Genomic DNA, 22,301 nt, shown 5'->3' with positions numbered 1-22,301 from the left:
GTTTATCTGTAGCAATGTACCGTTGGATTTGCCATTGATCCCAACCTGTAGAACTGTTCCTGATGTTACCACATCCGTTTTAATAAATGACTGTTATGCTACTCCTGCTTCTGAGCTGACACCGCACCTAGGAGGAATGGATTCATTACTCAGCCAGTTGGAAAAAAATGCTGAAGAATATGAGCCAGTAATTTACTATTTCTGTCTTTCAGTAGTGTAAATGTACCTCCTGCTGTGGACAACTGGGAGTTGTTTTAGCCATGGTATTGGGAGTGACTAAATAGAAGTTAGGCATATTAACTTACAAATGGGATAGTTGTAGGTTATACTTGCACTAACCTGGGCATGTGCCTTATAAATGGCACACTTGCATATGCCATTTGTAACCAGTGAACTGCAGTTGCTCATACAAATGTTTGCAGGCATTTTCTGTCTGGGCTCTTGAGTTGATATATTACCCTCTGTGAATGTGGAGGCATCCAGGTGTGCATAGGTAGATGTGTATGTGTCTATTTTGTGTGTCATTTCAGCCTGGAAAATTTGGCATTAAATATTTACCTACCTCTAAACTCAGATGAAGTTGAAATAGCAGATATTTTTCTTCTGCCCTCTTAGTTTCTGTGTGGTTCTTTGGAGATCAAAGGATAAATCGGGACAGCAGGCATATCAAGGCAACCCTCTTCTTTGCTGCCTTTATATCTATGAATCCCAAAGACTTTCTGCTCCGCTGCAAAATGCAGCGTATTTTTTGAGACTTGAGACTAGCTTCTTGCCACCCCAGAAATGTGTTGTGTATCAGAAGGAACTTCTGCTTCCATTTCCTCAATTAATCTATTCACAGGTTGAAAAAATGAAGATTGAGCCTTGATATGTCTCGTTTGTGAGGTTCTTTCAGGTTACAAAGCTATTCTAGCTTATACTCCATTGTAAGAAGAAACAAACTGTCCTTTTCTTAGTCTCTTCAGAAGTTTTTCTCAAACCTTCCTGGTGCTCTGTGAGTTTCTATGCAAATGAGACAGATCTGTATCTTTCAAATCAAAATTCATGCAAATTTAAATAGGCAAAACATGTGTTCAGTTCCGAGATAAGCTATGGTGTTGTATGTCACTGTAGGAAAATATGTTGACCTACTTTCTCTAGTTGAATAATTCCTGATGTGTGGTCTTATTTGGAAAACATAGGGACTTTTTTTATATATGGCAGCTGGTTGAGAATAAAATAAGGTATCCGTTTTGGCATGTGCCTTCACAGTTTTGTTTAGATCATAGGCCTTTGGCCCAAGGTTAGCTCCATGCAAAACGGTAGTCAGTCTGAATTCATTAGAAGTGCTTACTTGAAGCAGCTAAGCTGAGCCTGCTGAGACATGTCTTGGTACTGTCCAGGCTAATGTTCCACTTAAACCAATAGGTAAATCAGTTGTCTGTTTCTAACTGTCTTAAATTCACTAAAGCGTTCAAATTGCTTCTGTCTGTCTGTGTTGTAAAGTGCTATTTTCTTCCCCTAGGAAGTAGAGCTCCAAGTCACTATGACAAAGTCGGAAAAGGGTAGTCTGGGTTTTACAGTGACCAAAGGCAATGATAACATTGGCTGCTACATTCATGACATTGTTCAGGATCCTGCCAAAAGTGATGGGAGACTACGACCTGGAGACCGACTGATAAAAGTGAGAGAATTAATGTTTTCAGATACAGGGGATTGCATGAAAAGGACAACTTTGAGTCAAAAACAAAACCCGAAAAAACAAACTGTGTTGTGGGCTAGAGTAAATGTGGTTAAGGAACAAAAGCATGCACCTTCCGAGAGGCATAATTTGATAGCACTTAGACAAAAGAAATACAAGTATGAAAACATGTGAGAAGATTGCTGAAGGGGGTTATGCTATGTCCCACAGCTAGGCATGTGTGCAACTGCTATTCATGGTGGCAAAAAATGGTTTAAAGAGAAAAGCATTCACTGATTAAATAAGGTGATTGCTCAGGTATGTGAAGGAGTTGTTAGTCAAATATATCCATGGCTAACATATTGTTAGGAAATAGATTTTAAGAGATTTGCTCTACAAGAGTTTACTGAGTACATATTATATAGTACAGATGTTTGTCACACAATCATAAAATAGTTTGGGTTGGAAGGGACCTTTAAAGGTCATCTAGTCCAACCCCCTGCCATGAGCAGGAACATCTTCAACTAGATCAGGCGGCTCAGAGCCCCATCCAACCTGACCTTGAATGTTTCCAGGGATGGGGTGTCTACCACGTCTCTGGGCAACCTGTGCCAGTGCGTGAAAAATATCTTCCTTGTATCTAGTTTGAATCTGCCCTCTTTTTTTTTTAAAACCATTACCCCTTCTCCTGTTGCTACATGCCCTGCTAAAAAGTCTGTCCCCATCTTTCTTATAAGCCCCCTTAAGTACTGGCAGGCTGCAATAAGGTCTCCCTGGAGCCTTTTCTTCTCCAGGCTGTGAACAACTCCCAGCTATCTCAGCCTGTCCTCACAGGAGAGGTGTTCCATCCCTCTGGTCATTTTTGTGGCCCTCCTCTGGACCCGCTCCAACCTGTCCATGTCTTTCCTGTGCTGAGGGCTCCAGAGCTGGACGCAGGACTCCAGGTGGGGTCTCACCAGAGCAGAGTGGAGGGGCAGAATCCCCTCCTTCCAGCTGCTGGCCACACTTTTGATGCAGCCCGCGATGTGGTTGGCCTTCTGGGCTGCGAGCGCATATTGTTGGTTCGTGTCCAGCTTTTCATCCACCAGTACTCCCAAGTCCTCCTAGGTAGGGCTGCTCTCAATCCCTTCATCCCCCAGCCTGTACTGATGCTGGGGGTTGCCCTGACCCAGGTGCAGGACCCTGCACTTGGCCTTGTTGAACCTCATGAGGTTCATATGGGCCCATTCCTTCAGCTTGGCCAGGTCCCTCTGGATGGCACCGTGTCCCTTATAGTATTAGTTTCTGATCAACTGCCAACTTGCATTTAGGCTCACAGGGACTGTGAGCAATAGTGCCAAAGTGTGTAACTCAGAGCATATGTGTGAGTCATTGCTAGATCAGGACACTGAAGCACTGCTGAATACTATTAAACCTTAATAAAGTTAGACAAATACAAGTGAAATTGGATTAGGTTTTGAGTCAGACTTTCAGGTATTGGCCTGTGCAGTTATAGCATTCCAATTTTTTAAATAGGAGTAGTGAAATAATGCATGTCTTCAGATTGTTTAATATTTTGACATTTGGACTGTAAACTTGTTTCTTCACTTGCAAAAGTTCAGTTACATTTATGTGTTCTGTACCCTTGGGTATGTATGATGAACTGCAGCTTTTTTTTGCTAAAGCATCTATTGTTTTGTCCTTTAATGTCAAATGTCAACAATAGGAACAGTAATAAATGTTTCCGTAGTAATGCTGTTTTACTTGGAACCTAACAAGGAGATATCTGTTGCTTTTATTTTCACAGGTTAATGACATTGATGTCACTAACATGAGTCATACTGATGCAGTAAACTTTCTCCGTGCTGCCCCGAAGACTGTCAGATTAGTGTTAGGGCGTGTTTTGGAGTTACCCAAGATGCCAATACTGCCTCATTTATTGCCTGATATTACACTAACGTGCCATAAGGAGGAGCTAGGTAACACAGGAGTATACTACTTTTTTGTTCTAAAGCAAATTTTTTTCCCTTCAGTTACAAAGAATGAACTTGAATTTCCCCCCTCCCTGTTTTTCCTGCACAGGTTTGTTGTTATCAGGAGGTCATGACAGCCTTTACCAAGTTGTGTATATTAGCGACATTCTCCCCAAATCAGTTGCTGCCAGAGAGGAGAGTCTCCATGTGCTAGATATTATCCATTACATTAATGGAGTAAGCACACAGGGAATGACTCTGAAAGAAGCCAAAAGAATGCTGGAAACATACCTTCCAAAAGTAGTGCTCAAAGCGACCAGGTTTGTTTTGGAAGCAAATGCTTCCCTGTATTTCTTGATTTTCTTCCATGATTGTATGAATATATGGGTAAAAGGTGTTCCTGGTATGACAATTAATGTGCCAGAGTGGTGCTAGGTGGCATATGATTGAGGACTGATGCCACAAAAAGGGTCTGTATATTTGCAGTTTTTGTGCTTCAGTGGAGCAGAAGGGTACTTGGTACTTGCTGTGCTTTTTGTTTCTTGGGAAGACAAGGCTGTGTGCAGCTATGAAGTGTAAGTGTTCAAAACACCATTTTCAAAATATGACACAGGTTATTTAAATACAATTACTCTTTTTTCTTAAAACTGCTACTGAGAGTTCTATAATCATGAAAAGGAGATAAAACATTATTTCATGCTTAAATAGTTCTACTGTCACATGGATGTCCAAGCACACTGGTGAATGTCAAAACCCTATGGCACAGATCTTAGTGCACCCCTGTATTTTCATTGATCCCTGCTGCTTCTTTTATGGCAATACAGCAGTCTAAAAAAACTCCAGATTACTGTTTTAATATTTACCTGGGACTGAAATATTTGCTTCATTTTTTAAGTCTTCCAGCCATGCCTGCCGTTCTTTGCTTCCTCTTTCCCTTTCTCCTTCCCACTCTGTTATATCCCAGGAGATGCAAAGTCCTGAGGCTGCAAGGTCAAATCTTTTTCTCAGAATCTAGAAGGAGAGTCCAGCTCTAACAAACTTTTTGGTGCTCCCTGAAGTAGGAACTAACCTAACTACCAGTGCTTAATCTCTCTCATTGAATGTTTTGAGTATTCCAAAACTGTTGTAATAGAAAGCATGATTAACAGTTTTACTGATAGTATATATTTACATCAATATATGATGATTACCATGATTTTTTTTTTTTATGAAAATGTCTGTAAACATTTTTTTTCATAGAGATGGTCATGCAGTGCTTCCAAAATCCAAAAGCCCTGATAGCTCAAATCCATGGCCAATGAAAGCTAATGGTAAGACTTGCTTGCTTACTTATTGCAAGTGAAATGCACGTGTTTATAAAAATGAAGGAACTCATATGGGCCTTAAGGATACCATCCTAGTCCAGTGGCTGCACTAGGACTCCACTTACTGTGATCAGCTACAGAAAGTGTTTGCTTGATCTTTCTTTTAAAAGTTCCACGAAAAGAGATTTAACAATAGTCTCTTTATGATTCCATTTCTCATGTAGTGTAGAAATTCTCTCTAATATCAAGCCTAAGTCTTTCAATCAGTTGATTGTTATCATAATTGTTAATAATAAAGTTGTTGTTGTTTCTTCTGACCAGGAATAAAAATACCAATTTGTTACATTTGAAAGGGCTTCAGGTCTCCCATTGGTCTTCTCTTTTTCAAGAGCCAAAATTTATTTTATTGCTCCCTTGCAGTTTGTTTACATCTCGGTGTTTTCCTGTTCAAGTGTGGTGCTTCTGTTCACACACATGGCATTGAGTGAGGCTCACCAGTGCCAAGCAGACAGGAAGAATTATTTCCAGGGTTGTGTAGACAGCATTCCTTTTAATACATCCCAAGTGAGATTAACTTCCTTTTGCTAAATAGTTCCTTGTTTGCTCACTTACTCAGGATCCTTTACCACCTGCATTTGCTTCTGTGCAGAGCAACTGCTTATGTGGTTACTTAGCATCTTAAGCATTTCCTTTTTCTTTGAAATGTGGCGCTTTGCATTTGTCTTGATTCATCATAGTCTTGTTTTTCATGCTTCCTTTAACGTATCTAGATAACTTGGAGTGTTGATCTTCCATTATGAAATTATTGCCACTCTTACAGTTCAGTGTTGCTTACATATTTTCCAAGCACGCCACACACTTTGTTTCAAAAAACTTAGTCAAGATATTCATTGGGAGCAAACCCTGTAACCAAATCTTGGAAGACCCCACTTAAAACTCCCTTCCTGTAGACAACTTGTTATGCATAGGTTCACAGCAAGATATAATGTTACTCTTAGCCTTCGGTTATTTCATCTACATGTTTCTTAATTTGTAAAAGTGTAACATATATGAAAATCCAGAACTCCACTAGTAGCTAGGTATATAGCATCTGCTGGTGCCACTTTGTCTCATTTATTATGCTACTAGTGGGATGTCTAGGATAGGCGGTGGTCTCTGATATCACAGTATCACCTTTTTCTTTACCAAGAAGGGAAAGATATCCTTGAACAAGAACACAGATGTCAGATGATGGTTAAAAAAATCACAGATGATTGTAGGGTTGTATTTTGTACACTTCAAGGGAAAGGGAATCATGCCCTGTTTCCCAAAGGTGCATGTTTCCGCTGTATGTTGTTAAGCTATTTCTCAACACTTCTTTCTGCTTAGTTGGTTACTTGTATTAGCATTCATGCTTTCTGATCCCATTGAATATAACATTCAAAAATCCATTACAAAGTGTAGTCCCTCATACGTAAGTTTGGTAATGCCCAATAAGCAGGAGGCAGAAATGTTTTTCATTTCTTAACATTAAATACCTATAAAATTTATTGATGGGGGCTAATTTCTGTGAAAAAGCTGCTGTGAAGTTGTTGGTTTTTCCCATTTTTGTGTAGGCTGTTCCTGTGGTGATCCCTGTGATAAAACAGAAAAGACAGCTGATGATTACGGGCCCAAGGTAAATATTCCTGTGTTGTGCTCACTATCATTAACCAGCAAAAAGGATCTACACACATTTTAAAAACAAATAAATTAATTAAACAATCTGTTAATGAAAGTATGGAAACACACTGTTGTCAGTTGATGTGAGTAAGCAGTGATCACAAGAAATATGCAAGGTTTTTGATTTATCTTCTCTTTCTTTGGGACTGCTGTATCAAAAGACATATGGTTTTACAAGAAGGATGCAAGACTATGATCCAGAAAACCCCATTCTGTTCACAGTTTCTGCAGATGCTTGCATGTTACGTTCACTAGGCGGTTTTCTTTATTTTTATCCCCTTTGTTTTTTCTGAGAAATGGCGTGTTGTGGCACCAAAAGTATTGAAGCCTTTTATAAAGGTCATAATAATGTTAAATACTACTGTGCATTCTCTTGTAGTAGTTGCTTCTTCATCACCATGTGGGACTTTTTTTCTTTGTTGCTTTAAATTTTTTTTATTTGCTCTTTTCATGTGAAACATCTAACACACCTAAAAGCTGCCCACCCATCACCCAGCTATCGCAGATGAGAATACAATGTGAATAGGGTTTTTATTTGTCGCTAAGTAGAGTGGTGAACTTTTTAAGGGTTGCTTGCTGCTTTAATAAATCACCAGACTCTTAGGAGTTAATTTGTACTGTTCTTTGCTGTCTTAGGTAAATGGCAGTGGCATCCTAGGACCTTATCGGGCAAATACAGAAAACAATATCCATCACACAAAAGGACTTAAGAATCTCTCGGGGTCTGGAGATATACCTTCCCTTAGTTTTACCAATCAGATGTCAGATTTTTCTAAACACAGTGACAAATCAGGTAAGAGGAGTGAGATGGGGGACAGCTTTATTCTGTCTTCAGTATATAAGTACAAGAGAATGAAGGCATTGTTGAGTAGGCCGAAATAACTAAATATTAGGCTGGCAGTCAATTTTAGAAGACCATCTCCAAGTTGTGCGCTCTGCTTTACAGAAATTAGTTGATGTTGGAAGTAGATTTATGGAAATTGGATTCTGTGTTAGAGAGGAATGAAGGAAAGCCATGGTAACAGCTACAAATAATGCCATGGTGTCTGCCCCTTTGATTTTTTTTTCCCCAAAACATCCTATATTGGGAAAACTTGGCATTTTGTACTATTTCTCTTTATAAACAGAGGTTCCAGATGATGAGTATTATGATGAGGATGATCACAATGAAGTTGTCCAGTATCTGTTGGACGTTGTAGATGAGGAAGCCCAGAATCTCTTAAATCGTAATAATGCAACTTCAGAGGCTCAGAGTCTTCTACATCTCAAGAAGGCCACATCAGAAGATCACCTACCAGGTAACATAAGCCATTAAAAAAGCATATCATTAACAACAAACTACTTCTGGAAACAAGGTGCCACATAAGCGATTGATTTGGCAAGAGGGAGGGTTGACATTGAATTGATGTGGGAACTGAAAGTTTCCCAAGTAGAACACAGAGAAATGGTTGCTGGGTCCAGTGAACTTCAGATGCAATTTAATAAGTCAAGTTCTGGTTTGATAAATCTGGATTTTGTGCTAAGTAATCTGGGAAAATTAATCCCAATCTCTAATTTTCTCTTGAGTGACGTTCAAGCTGTTTAGGTACCTGGTTCTGCAGCTACAGTCATGTTGAAATGCTGAAGTGTTTCAACATTTCATTAACTGTAGATTGCACAACTTGGAAATGTGTTGAGATCTCTCAAAATCCAACAATTTGCTAACCTGCTTTGTCTCTTTCAGAAAAACTTTTTTCAGTACCTGCTTCTGTCTGTACACCTTTCTTTTGTTTCATTCCATCTCCTCAGCTCCAGTTGTTATTAACTGAAATTTAGCATGGAGTAGGATTTGTAGTTCCTTTGTGGTGTCACACTATGTATGTATGCTCCAAAAGTTCAAGCAAGATATTTGCTACTTACTGTAGAGGTTCCTTCTAAAACTCAGGATATACCTTGCAAAATGACAATTATTTCATCTCTTTTTCTGCTCTGCAAGTTCGTTTGGTTATTGTCATTGGTCATTACATCAGAAATCAGGGAACACTGAGGTTCTGGCTGTGCCAGGACCTCAGCTGAGGAATATCACTGGAGCTCCACTACTTCAGATTTCTTGTAGGTAGGATCTGGCCTTTGCAACAGAAGATGAATTGAATCCATAAGATACAGCAGCAGGGAACTACTGTAGCAGACAAATACAAATCAGATTTTATCCGGCACATCTTAATTAGGTCTTGTTAATACAAAGAGCAAGTGGAATCCTAGTTTAGACCTACTGCTGGTCTAAATGCAATCAAATTGTCAGAAACACTATTGACATGGGAATCTGATAACCTACCAGCACTAACCTGTCCATCCATTATGCTGTGGCACAGATAATTCTGTTAGCTATGCAAACAATCTCACATGTAATGACAGCTGCTCCAGTTAAAAAAGAAAGAAGCTTAAAGTCTGATTATCCTATACAGTAAGACCCCTTTTCCAACACACTGGTAGCAAAGGGACTTAAAAAATGTTTCTTGGTTATTCTGGCACCTGTACTCCCTGTGTAGTGACAGACAGGTGTAACAGGATTCACATATGTGAGAAGGTGGCTCCTGGGCATCTTTCGGTGTGTTTATGCTGTATCTCTCAATTTCCCCATTCCAGCAGAGGTGAATGGAAAGCTGACAGAAGATAAGTCTGAAGACACAGACTGTGACGGGTCATCTTTACCTGAAGATTTTTCAGAGGTGGGATGGCAAGAAGCTGGCAGACATTTGTCTGCTGATTTTGCTTTCTCAGACGGTCTTTCAATTTATTATTTTCCTTACTGGCATAGAACTTGCGGAAATAACTTTACATGTCTTTTAAATGAAAACATCTTTGTCAGTAGTAGCTGTAAATGGTGTACAAACATCCTTTTTTTGTAAATAGTGTATGATTATTCTATCATAATTAGCTATATAAGAGAACAAAGCATTGAGTTACTTTATACTGTTTCTCATATAAAGCCAAACAGCTTTTTTTCAAAAAGGGTGACAATAAACTACCTTGTTAATGTTATTTCGGGCATTTAATCTAAAATCTAAAAATGTAATCTAACCTTGATTTCCGCTCAAAAAAGGGAAGCGGTCACAATGAATGGTGTGTAGACTTAACTGTCCAAAATGTAAATTTGAGATTTTTTTTTTTCTCCTATGTTTTGCTAGGATATGTTCATTAACTTCAATAACTTCTATATGTGGTTTACCCTACAGTATTGTGTGTCCTGTTTTACATCAGTCACTAGAAGCCTGGGTTTTGTCTCATATTTCAAATTGGCAGAACTCTGTCTATCCAACATATCCTGGCTGTTGCAGCTTTCTGTCCAGTTAGTAGAGCTGAGAGTCAAACCAGGAATCTGGCTCTGTGACAGTGTGTTCTAGGAGATCCACAAGTAAAATTCATTGAGTATGGCAGTGGAAACTTGGAAGCTGGTCTAATAAGTATAAATGGTTTTGTAGAGTTTTTCTTGAAAGGAGGATCAAAATGCTGCCTTCTCTGCTGCGTATTCATTGACTGTTAAGGAAGGCATACATAGGAGTACCTATCATTTAGACGTAAAGCCCTGTTCTGTGTAGGACTGGTGGCTTGACAGGAGGCAGAAGTTTTCACTATCAAACTTACCTCATAAAGGGTTTTTTAAGTATTAGAAACAAAAAAAAAGTCAACTGGAGAAAATTTAGATGGCTGTACTGCTGTTGTGAGTCAGGAATGCTTTTAAAACATAGGTTTTTGGCCTTGTTACAGTAGAGCCTCTTTCCAAGTGCTCAGTGTTCTTGTCCTCTGTTATTTTGGGTTAATGAGATGTCTAAAAGAGGAAAATCTGTCATTATGTGTTGCTTTGAACTCAGTACCCTTCAGAAATAGTCCATGTAATTGTTAATTGTTTAAAATTTACAGTGGGTGAATGTTATAACTGTCCTTTGATGTGTTTTGAAATATTTCTTCCACTAGCCAACACATGTAAATGGTTGTGAAGACTATAGTGAAGTAAAAGCTATGCCAGAAAGGTAAGATTTCTTTTCTAGTGTTGCTTGAAAACGAACCTGTGAAGTCTGAAACTCTGAAGAGGCATATGTTATAATGAGAGGAAAAAAACCCAACCAAAAAAACCACCTGACCCCAAAACAAAACAAACCCAGTAAGATATCTGTGCAATGTCTTGTTGAATTGCTGTCTACTCTTGTTATTTAAAAGGTTATAATTTGCCTGAATACTAGTCACCTTTATGTGGTTTACTGTGCCCTAGTTTTATTTATTCCTTTGATATGTGGTTATAACAAGTAACTGGGCTCTGTTCAAATGGCTCCAAATAACTTAATTTGCATTGTACTTTGTGGTACTTGCATGTGAAGAAAACATTGAAACAATGCTGTCTTCAGTTCGAATCTTTAACAAGCTTCAATTAATGCTACTTCCAGTTTTAGAGCACAGAAGCTAAACCATATTCCACTGGGCCATCTATTCTCATTTGGGTGCTTCATACTAGCCTCACACTAGCTTATACAAAGAAAATTAACTCTATCCCAGCCAAAACCAGAACAGGGGCTTATTTTTTTACATGGAAAACTAAGGATATGCCTGGCCAAGGTACTAGCTGTCCCTTTGAGCCACCTTGAATTTTGGAAATTCCCAAGATCATTTTTCTTTGTGAAATAATTTTAGTCCCTAGTCTAAGTGAAGCTTCAGTCAGAGTGTATATACTTCTTTTTATGTTTTGATTAAGTTTCAGGGAAGTTTTGGGTTAAGACTTGGCACAAGTATCGATATTATGATATAAAATATTCATTAAGTTTATTACCATCTTTAACAAACTAGAAAACTTGCAATTGAAAATAGATATTCTAGTGTATAGGTAGTGAATTATGTGAATGGTACAAATCTGCTATTGGATGTTATTTGACTGCTTAGCCTTTGAAAAGTAATTGCAATGATAGTTATTACTAGATTCATGTCTTCTGGCTCTTTTTCCACTGTTACCTTTTTCACATTCCCACTGGGGATTTAAAGAAGGGGAAAAAATGGTGGGGTTTTGTGATTACTGGTATGGATCCAGTCCAGAAATACTTGTAGCTATAAATTACTTTCTGGCAATTCTTTTTTTTTTTATTAGATTGCAAATGTGTTGGTTATTTCTAGGTGTTCTTTCTTACTTCCATACCTTGTCCTCTTACAGATCTCCTGCACAACCTCCTTTGAGCCAAGCAGATGAAGATGAAATCACGTGGGGAAGTGATGAACTGCCGATTGAATCAGTCAGCCAGGAACGTGTAAATAAAGGCAAGACCTTTAACAAATAGTCAGTGGAAAATAGAGGATCACATTAAATAGACAAAATGTCAGAAGTGAATTTTAAAATGTCCTGATAATGTTTTGAGGGTGTAATGGGAAATCTTAACAGCTCAGCAGCCCACTGGAAAGGATCTTTACAGCTTTGTGTAATACATGTGTGAGAGTTAATAAGGACAAGTATTGGCAACATTGTGCCTGTATTTGTAGTAGAATTAAAACCAGCTGAGTTGCTTTCTTCTGTGGTTATCTGTCTGATGACAGCTGTAACAATAGAGATGTTTGATTGTGATCAGATTGATCTATTATGTGCTTCACATACTTGATACTAAATGCTCAAATTAGGCAATATTTTTTTTTTTATCTTGATTATCATTCTTCCACTGCTGCTCAACATGGCGGAGTGGAACATTACTCAATTTGATGCATTTGGCAGAATCTAGTCTTTACTTTTTGAGATAGCATTAGAAATGTTAGTTCCTGAAATTCATATACAGCAGCTTTTTGTCTGCATTCGCTAAAATAAAAAGTATAATCCATTTAAACCTTTAGACTAAGTCAGTAGATTTAGGACACTCTTAATTGTGATAACAGAGAGACTGTTGGCTTATTAATATTGTGCTTCAGAGAAACACTGAAGGCCTGATAGAAAGCAAGCTTTATTGAAAAAAAAGAAGTATTTAACACATCTTACGATTACCACTTGAAAGATATGTTGAATATAAGTACTAAAAATGGAGGTACAGGCTGCGATGTTCAACTGGAGAGTTCTGAATTCATCCCTGTGTGCATTCATCCATTTTGTAGGTTATTATATGAAAAACTTTACATTTAAGATATATTTGAAGTTTGTTTCTGTGTATTTATTTGAAGTTCAGGAAAACACTCCCTTTGGTTCTTGGATTCATCAAAGCTGATTTTGTGTCATACTGGTTTTGTTAGGTTTTTTTTTTTTACCTGCCAAACAGAGGAATCTATGTATTCTCTCTGGTGTGTGGATGTATTGTAGAGAAAACAGGTAGTACAGTGGTGAACAGCAACAAGGAAATCCAACATTGCACCACAGTGCATGTGCCCCTCGTTTTAGCTATTTATTTATTTTTGTATCAATCAGTCTTGTTGTTCTGCTAGATTTCCCTCTAGTGACAAATGAAGAGATCTCTGCACTCCCTACTGTGAATGTGCTCCCTGGAGGCAAGTACTCTGGAGCCAAATTGAAGTCAGTGATCAGGATGTTGCGTGGATTGCTGGAACAGGGAGTCCCTTCTAAAGAGATTGAAGTGAGTAACTAATTGTCTTTTAAAGTCCTTTTTTTCTAGTATGAAACAGTTAGAAATAGAATGGCTGGTTCATCGCTGCCTTAGCTACCACAGCTCTTTAATTTGCAGCTCTAAAGGGATGAAAAGACTTCTTTTACCAAAGACTTCTCTCCCTTCCCCCTACTAGCTGCTGAGAGATAAGATTAGTTTGCACCGGGGAATTCAATTCAAAAGTGTCTTTACATCGTTCTTATTTCTGGTAAATTACCAAATGAGTATGGTGTTAGCAGGCATAGACAAGGTAAACAGAGGTGGCAAAATCTAGCTGCAGAACGCCAAAACAGTCTTTCCAAAGTCTTAAGTCAACTATGTTACACAATCTCTTTTTTGAGAGCATGAGGTAACCCCACTGTTATCTAGTAAATATTTTTTTTTTGTTTCATTTTCTTAGCTATGTGAAATTAGTTTCTTTCCTGTGACTGAATTATTTTGCATATCTGCATTAGAATTTTTTTGAAATGATTCTGTCTGTTAAAGACTTGGTTACATAACTGCTTGTAAGACTTGCTATCACTCAGCGCTTTCTAATGCCCGTGTAATTACTTCTTTACAGAACCTTCAGGAGTTAAAACCCTTGGATCAGTGTTTGATTGGACAAGCAAAGGAGAATAGGAAAAAGAATAGATATAAAAACATACTTCCTTGTAAGTCCTAACTAATCTCAAGTTCACTGTTGATATTTTGTTACCACTGGTACGGTGGTATTGATATATTGCTACTACCTGAATTGGATCAGAAGTGGGATGGTTTGAGTCACAATCCTAGTTCTGCTACTGAGAAGGAAAAATATAAATCTGCAACTCATTTTCTACACATTTAAAGTATGCATTTATAAAGTAGTTAAGATCAATGAACAATATACTACTGTAGTAGGTAGGGATGGATGTTCAGAGAGTCTTCAGCTGTTTCAGCAGATCCTGTGTCTTAAATGAGATACACATATGGAGCCAGACCAGATTTTTCAGCTTTACTCATGTAAAATTGGAAAAACAGACGTGTATATTATTGCCAGTAAATTTCCTGCAACAAAATTCTGTTTGTTAGGTGGGAGATGTGTGGAGAAGTGAGAACTGACAAAGGTTAGTTCTGAGTGAGCAATATTCAACTTCAGTTTCACAGGTGCTGCAGTTCAAATCACGTACCCTGCATGTCTGCTGATTTAGATTTCTCCCCTAGCCAACTTTTTCTTGATTCAAATCTTTTTCTTTATTCAAAGAGAAGTATTGATTAGTATGCTAAAGCAAGTATTGTAGTGATTTATTTTTTTAAATAAGATCTGGAAGCATCTGTGGAGGGAAGTACTATGTGAGTGTGTAAGGCTTATAATCTCTATAGTGTGAAGGTCTGATTATGTGCATGCATAACACTGAAGTATTTTTGTTGTGTGGGGATTGCAGATGATACCACTAGAGTACCTCTTGGGATTGAAGGTGGATACATCAATGCCAGTTTCATTCGCATGCCAGTGGGGAATGAAGAATTCGTTTACATTGCATGTCAAGGACCTCTTCCTACTACTGTAGCAGATTTCTGGCAAATGGTTTGGGAGCAAAACTGTACTGTGATTGCCATGATGACTCAGGAGGTTGAAGGAGAAAAAATAAAATGCCAGCGTTACTGGCCAGATGTACTCAATAAAACCACCATGATAAATGATAGACTACGACTTGCTCTTGTAAGACTCCAGCAGCTGAAGGGCTTTATCATTAGAGTGCTGGAGCTAGAAGAGATTCAGGTAAGTAAATCTAATTCTGCATGCTTAGAATTTTTTCTGAGTGTTGGCATTTTTATCCTCATACTTCTGACTTGCCTGCTTTCAATAGCAATGTCTACATCAAAAGGTAACCCAGGGGTTCTCTTTGCACAGTGATCATTAGTGGGCACCTCTTTCTTGTCAAAGGTTGTGCCACTCTGTCACCTTATAGGAGAAGGCAGTTGGGCCAGGAGATTATTTCATTATGCTAATGAGACTCTCAATTTTGGCTCCCTAGGTGCCTTTGGCCACAGAAACATACATAGGGATTTGAAATTCACTAATAATTCAGTCTGGCTGGCTCATTCTTCTGTGTGACCAGCTCAGTCTGCACAGTAACCTTATACTATTCAATTACTTGCTAGTTATTTTCAGTTTAGCTCATTGTTTCTCTTTTATTGACTTACAGAACAGCTTCATTAGGCAAAACCCCATCTTCTAAGGCTGTTTCCTTTGGGAGCTTACCTTTTGTCTTTTTATTCTAAATGTGTTACATTTTGTTGTTGTTCTTAAACATCAGACAGGTGAAGTACGGCACATTTCCCATCTGAACTTCATCGCCTGGCCTGACCATGACACCCCTTCTCAACCAGATGACCTACTTACTTTTATCTCCTACATGCGGCATGTCCACAAATCGGGACCTATTATAACTCATTGCAGCGCAGGCATTGGAAGATCTGGGACCCTTATTTGTATAGACGTTGTTCTAGGGTTAATCAGCAGAGACCTTGATGTGAGTATCCAAAAGGGTGGGCTAAGATGTACTTTTGACTTGCAAGAAATGTGTTCCATTGGATCTATTCAATTGTTTAAAGAATATGCCATGCATTTGAGAGTAGCCTGCTGGCCATGTCTTAATGTAATATAAAACAGAGTGTTAAATGGCAGTACCTGTGAAATGTTTCTTTGTTGATGATCCCAGGGGAGAAGAGCTCTAACATCCACTGGTTCTTGGGTTAGTTCAGGGAATCTTGTTCAATGTCCTGTTTGTTGACACCTCAGCAATCCAACATTGTTAGGTACCACTTGAGACATTCTAGGATATGTTGTAAGGACATCCCCTACCATAGCAGACTTCTGGTGTATGACTTGGGTGTGTTGCCATGATGACAGGGGCAATTGAAGGAAAAGTTAAAATGTCTGCATTACCGGGCTGGATGTACTCAGTGGAACTATCGTGTTATATGATGTTAGGACTGAGAGCTGTGGCACTGGGTCAATCAGAGATCTGTGAACTGTTGGAGGGCAGCTAGAAGCCAACGAGAGTATCTCTTTAGGCAACGGAATCAAAAACTCAGTGTACATACATCTCAGCTGGAGTTGAGGGTATATAAATTAACTTTTCCAATACAACCAGGAATATGCTTTCTAGGGTGATCCACAGGCTTTGTAGAGAAGATGAGCTGTCATGCTTAGCTCAATGGGGTTTCTAAGCACCCGCTAAATGTCTAGAACTTTATAGACCTGAGGAAATAAAAAGCTTTTTGTTAGGTTGGACCAAGGGGCTCTATTTTTCTGCACACTCAGCTCCTAGTAAGAGTAAGCAAGAGAGCCTGTGCACAGAGAAAACAAGAGAAAGGATGTAGGAAGGCCACATCCGTATTGACCAGAGACAGCACATGCTGGTTATCTACCAGACATATATAGGCTGGAATTGTTATTTGTTTAATATTACAATTATTGTAATATTATTGTTTATTAAAACAATAATATGTATTGTTTTAGTAGCTAAACACTACTAAATGTTTAATGTAGCTAGTTGGATTCCTTGGTTTGATGCTGGGGAGGTTTACTTTATATATATGTATGTCTTTTTTGAATGTTTAACTTGCTGTTTGTTTTGGCAGTTTGACATCTCAGACCTGGTACGCACGATGCGTCTGCAGAGACATGGGATGGTTCAAACAGAGGTGAGTCTGGGTTCCCCAGGTACAGCTAAAGAAAAGACACTGGAATTCTAACTGATGTGCCAGGAAACTTTCTGTGATGCACACAATGATTGTCTTTGTGCCCTCTAATGCCACATTTGTGTCGTGAGAATTAAATCAGATGCATACCAGTGAGTAGCCGTATGTATTTAACAGTTATAAACGCATGCAATTTTTAACATGTTGTGCTGTTTTGATCTGTGTGTTAAAAAAAAAAAAAGTTGGGAGTTTTCATCTTCGAATCATGTATTATAGAGGAAATCAGCTGAGCTTTTTTGGCTGAAAATTATAAACTGAAACGAAGGCCTAACTGTAGCTGCTTATGAATCACTGATACTACCAGAGATGTCCTGAAATCTCCTTTGGGGAGATACTCAACCAGAAGCTAAAGGAATGTTTTAGGAAAAATCTAGATCTAGAACTAATTGACTTTACCTTAGACTTGGACATCGTGAGGTCTTGTTAAAATCTGTACTTTTTCTTTGAATATGAAGGAATTGTCAAATCATAGTTTTTAAAAAAAAAAAAAAAACAACTCCCTCCAAAAAAACTAAAACCAAACCACGAAACTATCACCCCCACCTCATACCCCAAAACATGTATTCATCCCCACACCTGTATCACTGAGATTAAGTTGTTATTAGTTTGCACTGATGCAAGACTTGTTATCTTGATTTCTGTGTATGCAAACTACTTACTCTGTTTGAGGTGGTTTTGGTGTGAAAGGAGGATAAATGTCCCATATAAAAATGTATCTTTAGTGGCAGGGGCATTGTCTGTATTTTGGCTTAAGTTGAGGTTGCATATTTCTCCACTGTGGGTTTATGTTTTGTGGGATTTTTATTTAACTGTAGAAGTAGTATTGAAATCAAGTGCTGTGCACCTGTGAAGTGTAGATGAGAGTGAATTGCTTAGGTGGTGCAAGCATTTTTCACGTGTTCTGTGATTTCCTTTCCCTTGCAGGATCAGTACATTTTCTGCTATCAAGTTGTACTTTATGTCCTGAATCATCTCCAACATGAAGAACAAGAGAGAGGCAAATAAAATACTGAAGCAAAAGTGCTTTTAAAATAAGGAAGCAAGGAGGTCTAGAGGCTCTCATACGTTTTCTTTGTTCTGCCAATAGTTTTCCAGTCCCTTTCTTCAGTTGCTATCAAATGTCTTTTCTGTAAAGTCTCTCCATCATTCTAAATAAGGTATATAGCTATAAGAAAAAGGGATAGCTCATACAATACCACTAATGTCTTCAGCCCCATGGACACATATGTGAGATTTTTGTATAACAGTAAATAATATTTAATAAAGCTGCATTTTTTGCAGCTTCCTTAATAATGTGATAAAATACTGAAATAAAAATATTTTAATTAAAAAAAAAGTAAAGAAGAAGAAAAAAGTAATCTTAATACTTCCTGCAGTTCTGCAACTGTTTTGGAGTATTAGTTTCTTGTGGAGTGGGGGAGTGGGAGAGATGAAGCAGTATTTTTGTCCTGGCAAACTTTATTACAAAGACATTTTACTCGTCTCTTTTAAAAGCTTGTTTATGGCACAGAATTTTTTCCCTTTTACTACAGCTACAGCTATTTTATAGAGGGTATCTTGAAATCAGCATTTAAGTTGTAAGAGATACTTGTTAGCATAAGGATAGTGGTGAATGTTTACTGTAAGTATCACAGTTAATGTTTACTTCATAGAGTTTCATGTATATATTTATATACTTTTACCAAAAAAAAGCTGAATTATCAGGTGTCTAACCTTATAACTGAGTAGGCATCTCCACTCTGTAAATAAAAAATACACCTAAAGTATACTGATTAGTGGGTCTGGGTATTTTTGTCTCATTGTGACTGATATTTCTTGGCCTTACATGGCATCCTTCATTGTGGTTGCTGCACTTAAGAAATTTGCAACAAAAGGGCTTTGCACATTTTAAATTTTCAGTGCCCTTCTGTTCTTCAATGTCTGTTTGAAAAAACCTGCAGAACTGTGGGTTCCTTTCTGAAGAGTTTCCACACTATGGTGAAAGGAAGAGGATATTTTCCTTCCCTCCTTGTTTTTCAGCATACCTGGGCATTGAGACCTGTATCACTTTTTTTTGGTTGTGTTTGCACTTGGATGCTATGGCAGTGATCTGACAACAATGTCATCTACTCTGCTTAAAGCAACCAGGTTTGAGGTGGGAGGCAGGATATCGGATTCTAAGTAACTTAGTGTTTTAGTTATGTTGTAAACAATCAAAACTGTTCTGAAAGGAAAACTTCGTCTTATGCTGTATGGGAACCTTGAATGATGAATAACTGCAATCATCCAGCACAGGGGACCATCTGAGGGTTTGAGCAGTATTCCTGTCTCAGCAGTCCTTAGAAGCACTGAAGCTTGTTACTTGTGCTGTCAGGAAGGGTGTAAGTGTACTAATCTGACAGCATTCTGCATTGCAATGGTGGAAATAATGCCTGTGATTATCCAAGGTTTTCACTCTTCAAAATAGTAGCCCACAGCCTTCTGGTGTTCCAAAACTTAAACAGTCACTGTCTTGCTTGTTTAATTGTATTCTAGCTAGCAATAGCATTACTTAAAAAAGAAAAGAGCCTTTTTCACTTGTCACAGTAATACTATGATTTTTATTCCCACCAGCACAGTTGAAAAATTGTGCCTTTTTCAGAGCAGTGTAGTTTGAAGAAGGAAAAGGAAAATTAATACTGTGTAGATAGAAGCAGAGGCAGATTGACTAGCTGTGTTGACAGTACACCTATATGAAGGACCTTTAAAGTGAAGACAGAAGATTTTCAGGACTACAGTTATCAACAGGCAAAGTAAGTAAACAGAGCTAGTTGATACACTGCTGCTACTGTTTTAACATATAAATAGTGATTTCAGAGAACTTTGGTATGTCTGGTTTTTAGAAACAAAAAAATTGTTATGGTAACTAAACAGTATGGTTGAGGCAGTTGAATTCTTCCTTTAGATCTTTTCAGATACATGCCAAACAAGGTAGAAACAGGAACTGATTTTTGTATAGTATGCTATATTAAGAACACCTTGGTATGGTGCAAACAATTTGCATCAGATTACAGCTTATGGGAAACACAAATCAGTACAAGATTCCAGGTTTTGTTGCTTGTCCTCAGAAATATGAAGATCTATGGTATGTTACACCCAGTTTCCTTTTAATGATGGGCACATAGAAAAGCGGAGGATAATTAACGTGACCTAACTTCCCCATCCAGAGAAAAAGGAAACACACACACCCCCTCCCGACAGTCTTTTCACTTTCTCAGATTATTACCCTTGCAAGGTGAGCACATGATTAGTGAACAGACCGACCTGTCTATTCACCTGCTAATCTTTAGGTATTGTATTGGACCCCAATGCCAGAAGTCCAGCTAGGAAACCTAGCTTATCCCTACTCACCTATTAACTATTTTAACTCTTTTTAAGAAAACTAAGGATCTTGTGGAGCAAAGCATGCTCCTTTGAACAAAAAAGGATAAATGTGGCCCTTCTACATTTGCCTTCAATCTGTTTGTTCCAGCTCTTTCCATCTGAAATCATCCTCCCAGTAACGTCAGTATGTAGGTGAAAACAAGGTCATGCAGAAATAGTACGGTGTTCCTACATTGAAATTTTCTTGGCCAAATTCCTGATTACCCTGACTTTATGATAAAACAGCTGGGGCTCAGTGGGAATCATTCAGGTGTTCCTAAGTCATGCATGTATGGTGAGAGGTGGCGTTGGCCTCTTGAGAAGTGGTCTGAATTTCTTTGGGTTTTTGTCTCAGCCTTGCGGAATTGGATATCTAATAAAGATGCAGTGCTCCCTAGTCTTATATTTGCTGAGGACACTGGGAGGGTGTCTGTTTCCTGCTAAGCAGGTGGAACTTACAATCTGTGATACTTGACGTGGTCAGTGTGGTTGAAATAGAACCCACAGCTGAAAACTTATTAGAAGACAATGGACATGTTTATGCAGTGTGGTTGCTTAAGCTTGGTTTCTATGGGGAACCTGGTTAGAAATACACATGAATACTCTTTTTTTTTTTTTTTTTTTCTGCACGGGATTAGGCTACCTAAAATCTTTATGCCCCCTTTGAAGAAATTAGAAGCAAAATGACTGAGAAGCTAGTTCCTTGAATGGAAAAAAATGCTGTGTGCTTTCTTAGTATGCTGACTATATAATTTTCAGGCAGAGGAAATCTTGAGTGGTGGCTTCTCTTGTTGTTGTTTTTGGTTTTTTGTTTGTTTTTGGTTTGGTGGTGTTTTGGTTTTTGGTTTTTTGGGGTTTTTTTTAGAACTGTGATGTCTTGCTGAGGAAGCAAGTAGGACATGCTCCAGCTGAAAGGGATTTTCCTTTCTATAGGCATCTGATTTTCAGCAGGAAGGTAAACTTCCTTTCCAGACTAGGAAAAAAACTGATATATAACACATTATGGTTCTAATTAAAGAGCTGTCCTTGTGTGTTAACCCAAGAGAGAAAAGGTCCTTTTTTCTTCCAACCAGAGTTAGCTGACAGAAGCATATATACTTTGCTACATAAGCAGCCCTGTGCCATTAGTAGTTTATCATACCTTTGTTTTTCTTACTAGTCTTTACCTATGTAAGTGAAAGGCAACAGCCTGCAAAAGGAGGAATTCCAGTTGCTACTTGGAGACTATTTTGAGGGCTCGTTATTGTTGCTCCTCAAATGCTTCTGGGCAGCCTCTTCCTTTACAATTTACATTCTTTTAAAACTAGCTATCTGGGGAAAATAAGTACTTGAGAATTTAAGTTTGCTGTGTAGGGAATGCTTTCCTTTATCATATGTCCAGCATTTTGCAGGAGGTTCCTGGTAGGAAAAGACCTTAATACCCCCTTTAAGTAAGTGGGAGCAGGCTCATAACTGGGGTGTGGGCTTCTGTTTCTGTTACAGCACTTGTATGTCCTCCTCTGATGGTGCAAGCCCAAATAGAGGCCCATTCTCTGTGGTCTTCAGGTGATTCTGCAGCTGCAAAAAGTCTTCTGTGTCTGTATGATGAGGTGGGACTTAGGAGGTCAGTGAAAGGTGACATAGGAGAAATCTTGGGAGCTGGACAACTCTTCCTATGAGGTGACCTACATCGTAGTGAAGATGTTCTGTAGTAGCTCTGTATGTGTGGCAGAAGCCAGGTAATACCCACCCCTGCAAGCCTCTGAAATGAAGGCACAAGTTAATAGATGGGCTGGGACAAGTAGTGTGTATGATTAACAATGTAGAAGAAAATTTTAATCTAATCTTTGAAGGTTCAAAAACGGCTGACTTGCAGGTGGTAAAATGCTTACCAAGTGCTTCTGACTTCCTTCATGTTAACAAACAAACAAACAAAAAACCCCACAAAACAAACACATAAACAAACAAAACCACAAAAACCAGCTCTTCCTCC

The 22,301-nt window shown here is 38.4% G+C and overlaps 1 protein-coding gene across 1 annotated transcript in view; it reads left to right on the top strand.

Annotated features, from left to right (window-relative positions):
- PTPN13 (protein tyrosine phosphatase non-receptor type 13) overlaps window positions 1–18,469 on the top strand; it is a gene marked incomplete at its 5' end in the record, with an annotated part of 102,225 nt that extends 83,756 nt beyond the window's left edge. The window contains 17 exons of the mRNA XM_081999543.1: window positions 13–187; window positions 1,505–1,663; window positions 3,447–3,618; window positions 3,722–3,932; window positions 4,852–4,922; window positions 6,512–6,573; window positions 7,254–7,410; window positions 7,745–7,915; window positions 9,243–9,325; window positions 10,572–10,627; window positions 11,794–11,897; window positions 13,038–13,186; window positions 13,779–13,869; window positions 14,623–14,960; window positions 15,499–15,714; window positions 16,829–16,891; window positions 17,873–18,469. Coding sequence (XP_081855669.1) covers window positions 13–187; window positions 1,505–1,663; window positions 3,447–3,618; window positions 3,722–3,932; window positions 4,852–4,922; window positions 6,512–6,573; window positions 7,254–7,410; window positions 7,745–7,915; window positions 9,243–9,325; window positions 10,572–10,627; window positions 11,794–11,897; window positions 13,038–13,186; window positions 13,779–13,869; window positions 14,623–14,960; window positions 15,499–15,714; window positions 16,829–16,891; window positions 17,873–17,953 — 2,359 coding nt within the window. The 3' untranslated portion in view covers window positions 17,954–18,469. The remainder of the gene's footprint in view (window positions 1–12; window positions 188–1,504; window positions 1,664–3,446; window positions 3,619–3,721; window positions 3,933–4,851; window positions 4,923–6,511; window positions 6,574–7,253; window positions 7,411–7,744; window positions 7,916–9,242; window positions 9,326–10,571; window positions 10,628–11,793; window positions 11,898–13,037; window positions 13,187–13,778; window positions 13,870–14,622; window positions 14,961–15,498; window positions 15,715–16,828; window positions 16,892–17,872) is intronic.
- Between the last annotated feature and the right edge of the window lie 3,832 nt (window positions 18,470–22,301).

This window comes from Phaethon aethereus (genome assembly GCF_964289735.1).
Source record: "Phaethon aethereus genome assembly, chromosome: 4".
Classification (NCBI taxonomy): Eukaryota; Metazoa; Chordata; class Aves; order Phaethontiformes; family Phaethontidae; genus Phaethon; species Phaethon aethereus.
This window is presented reverse-complemented; position numbering and strand designations above follow the sequence as displayed.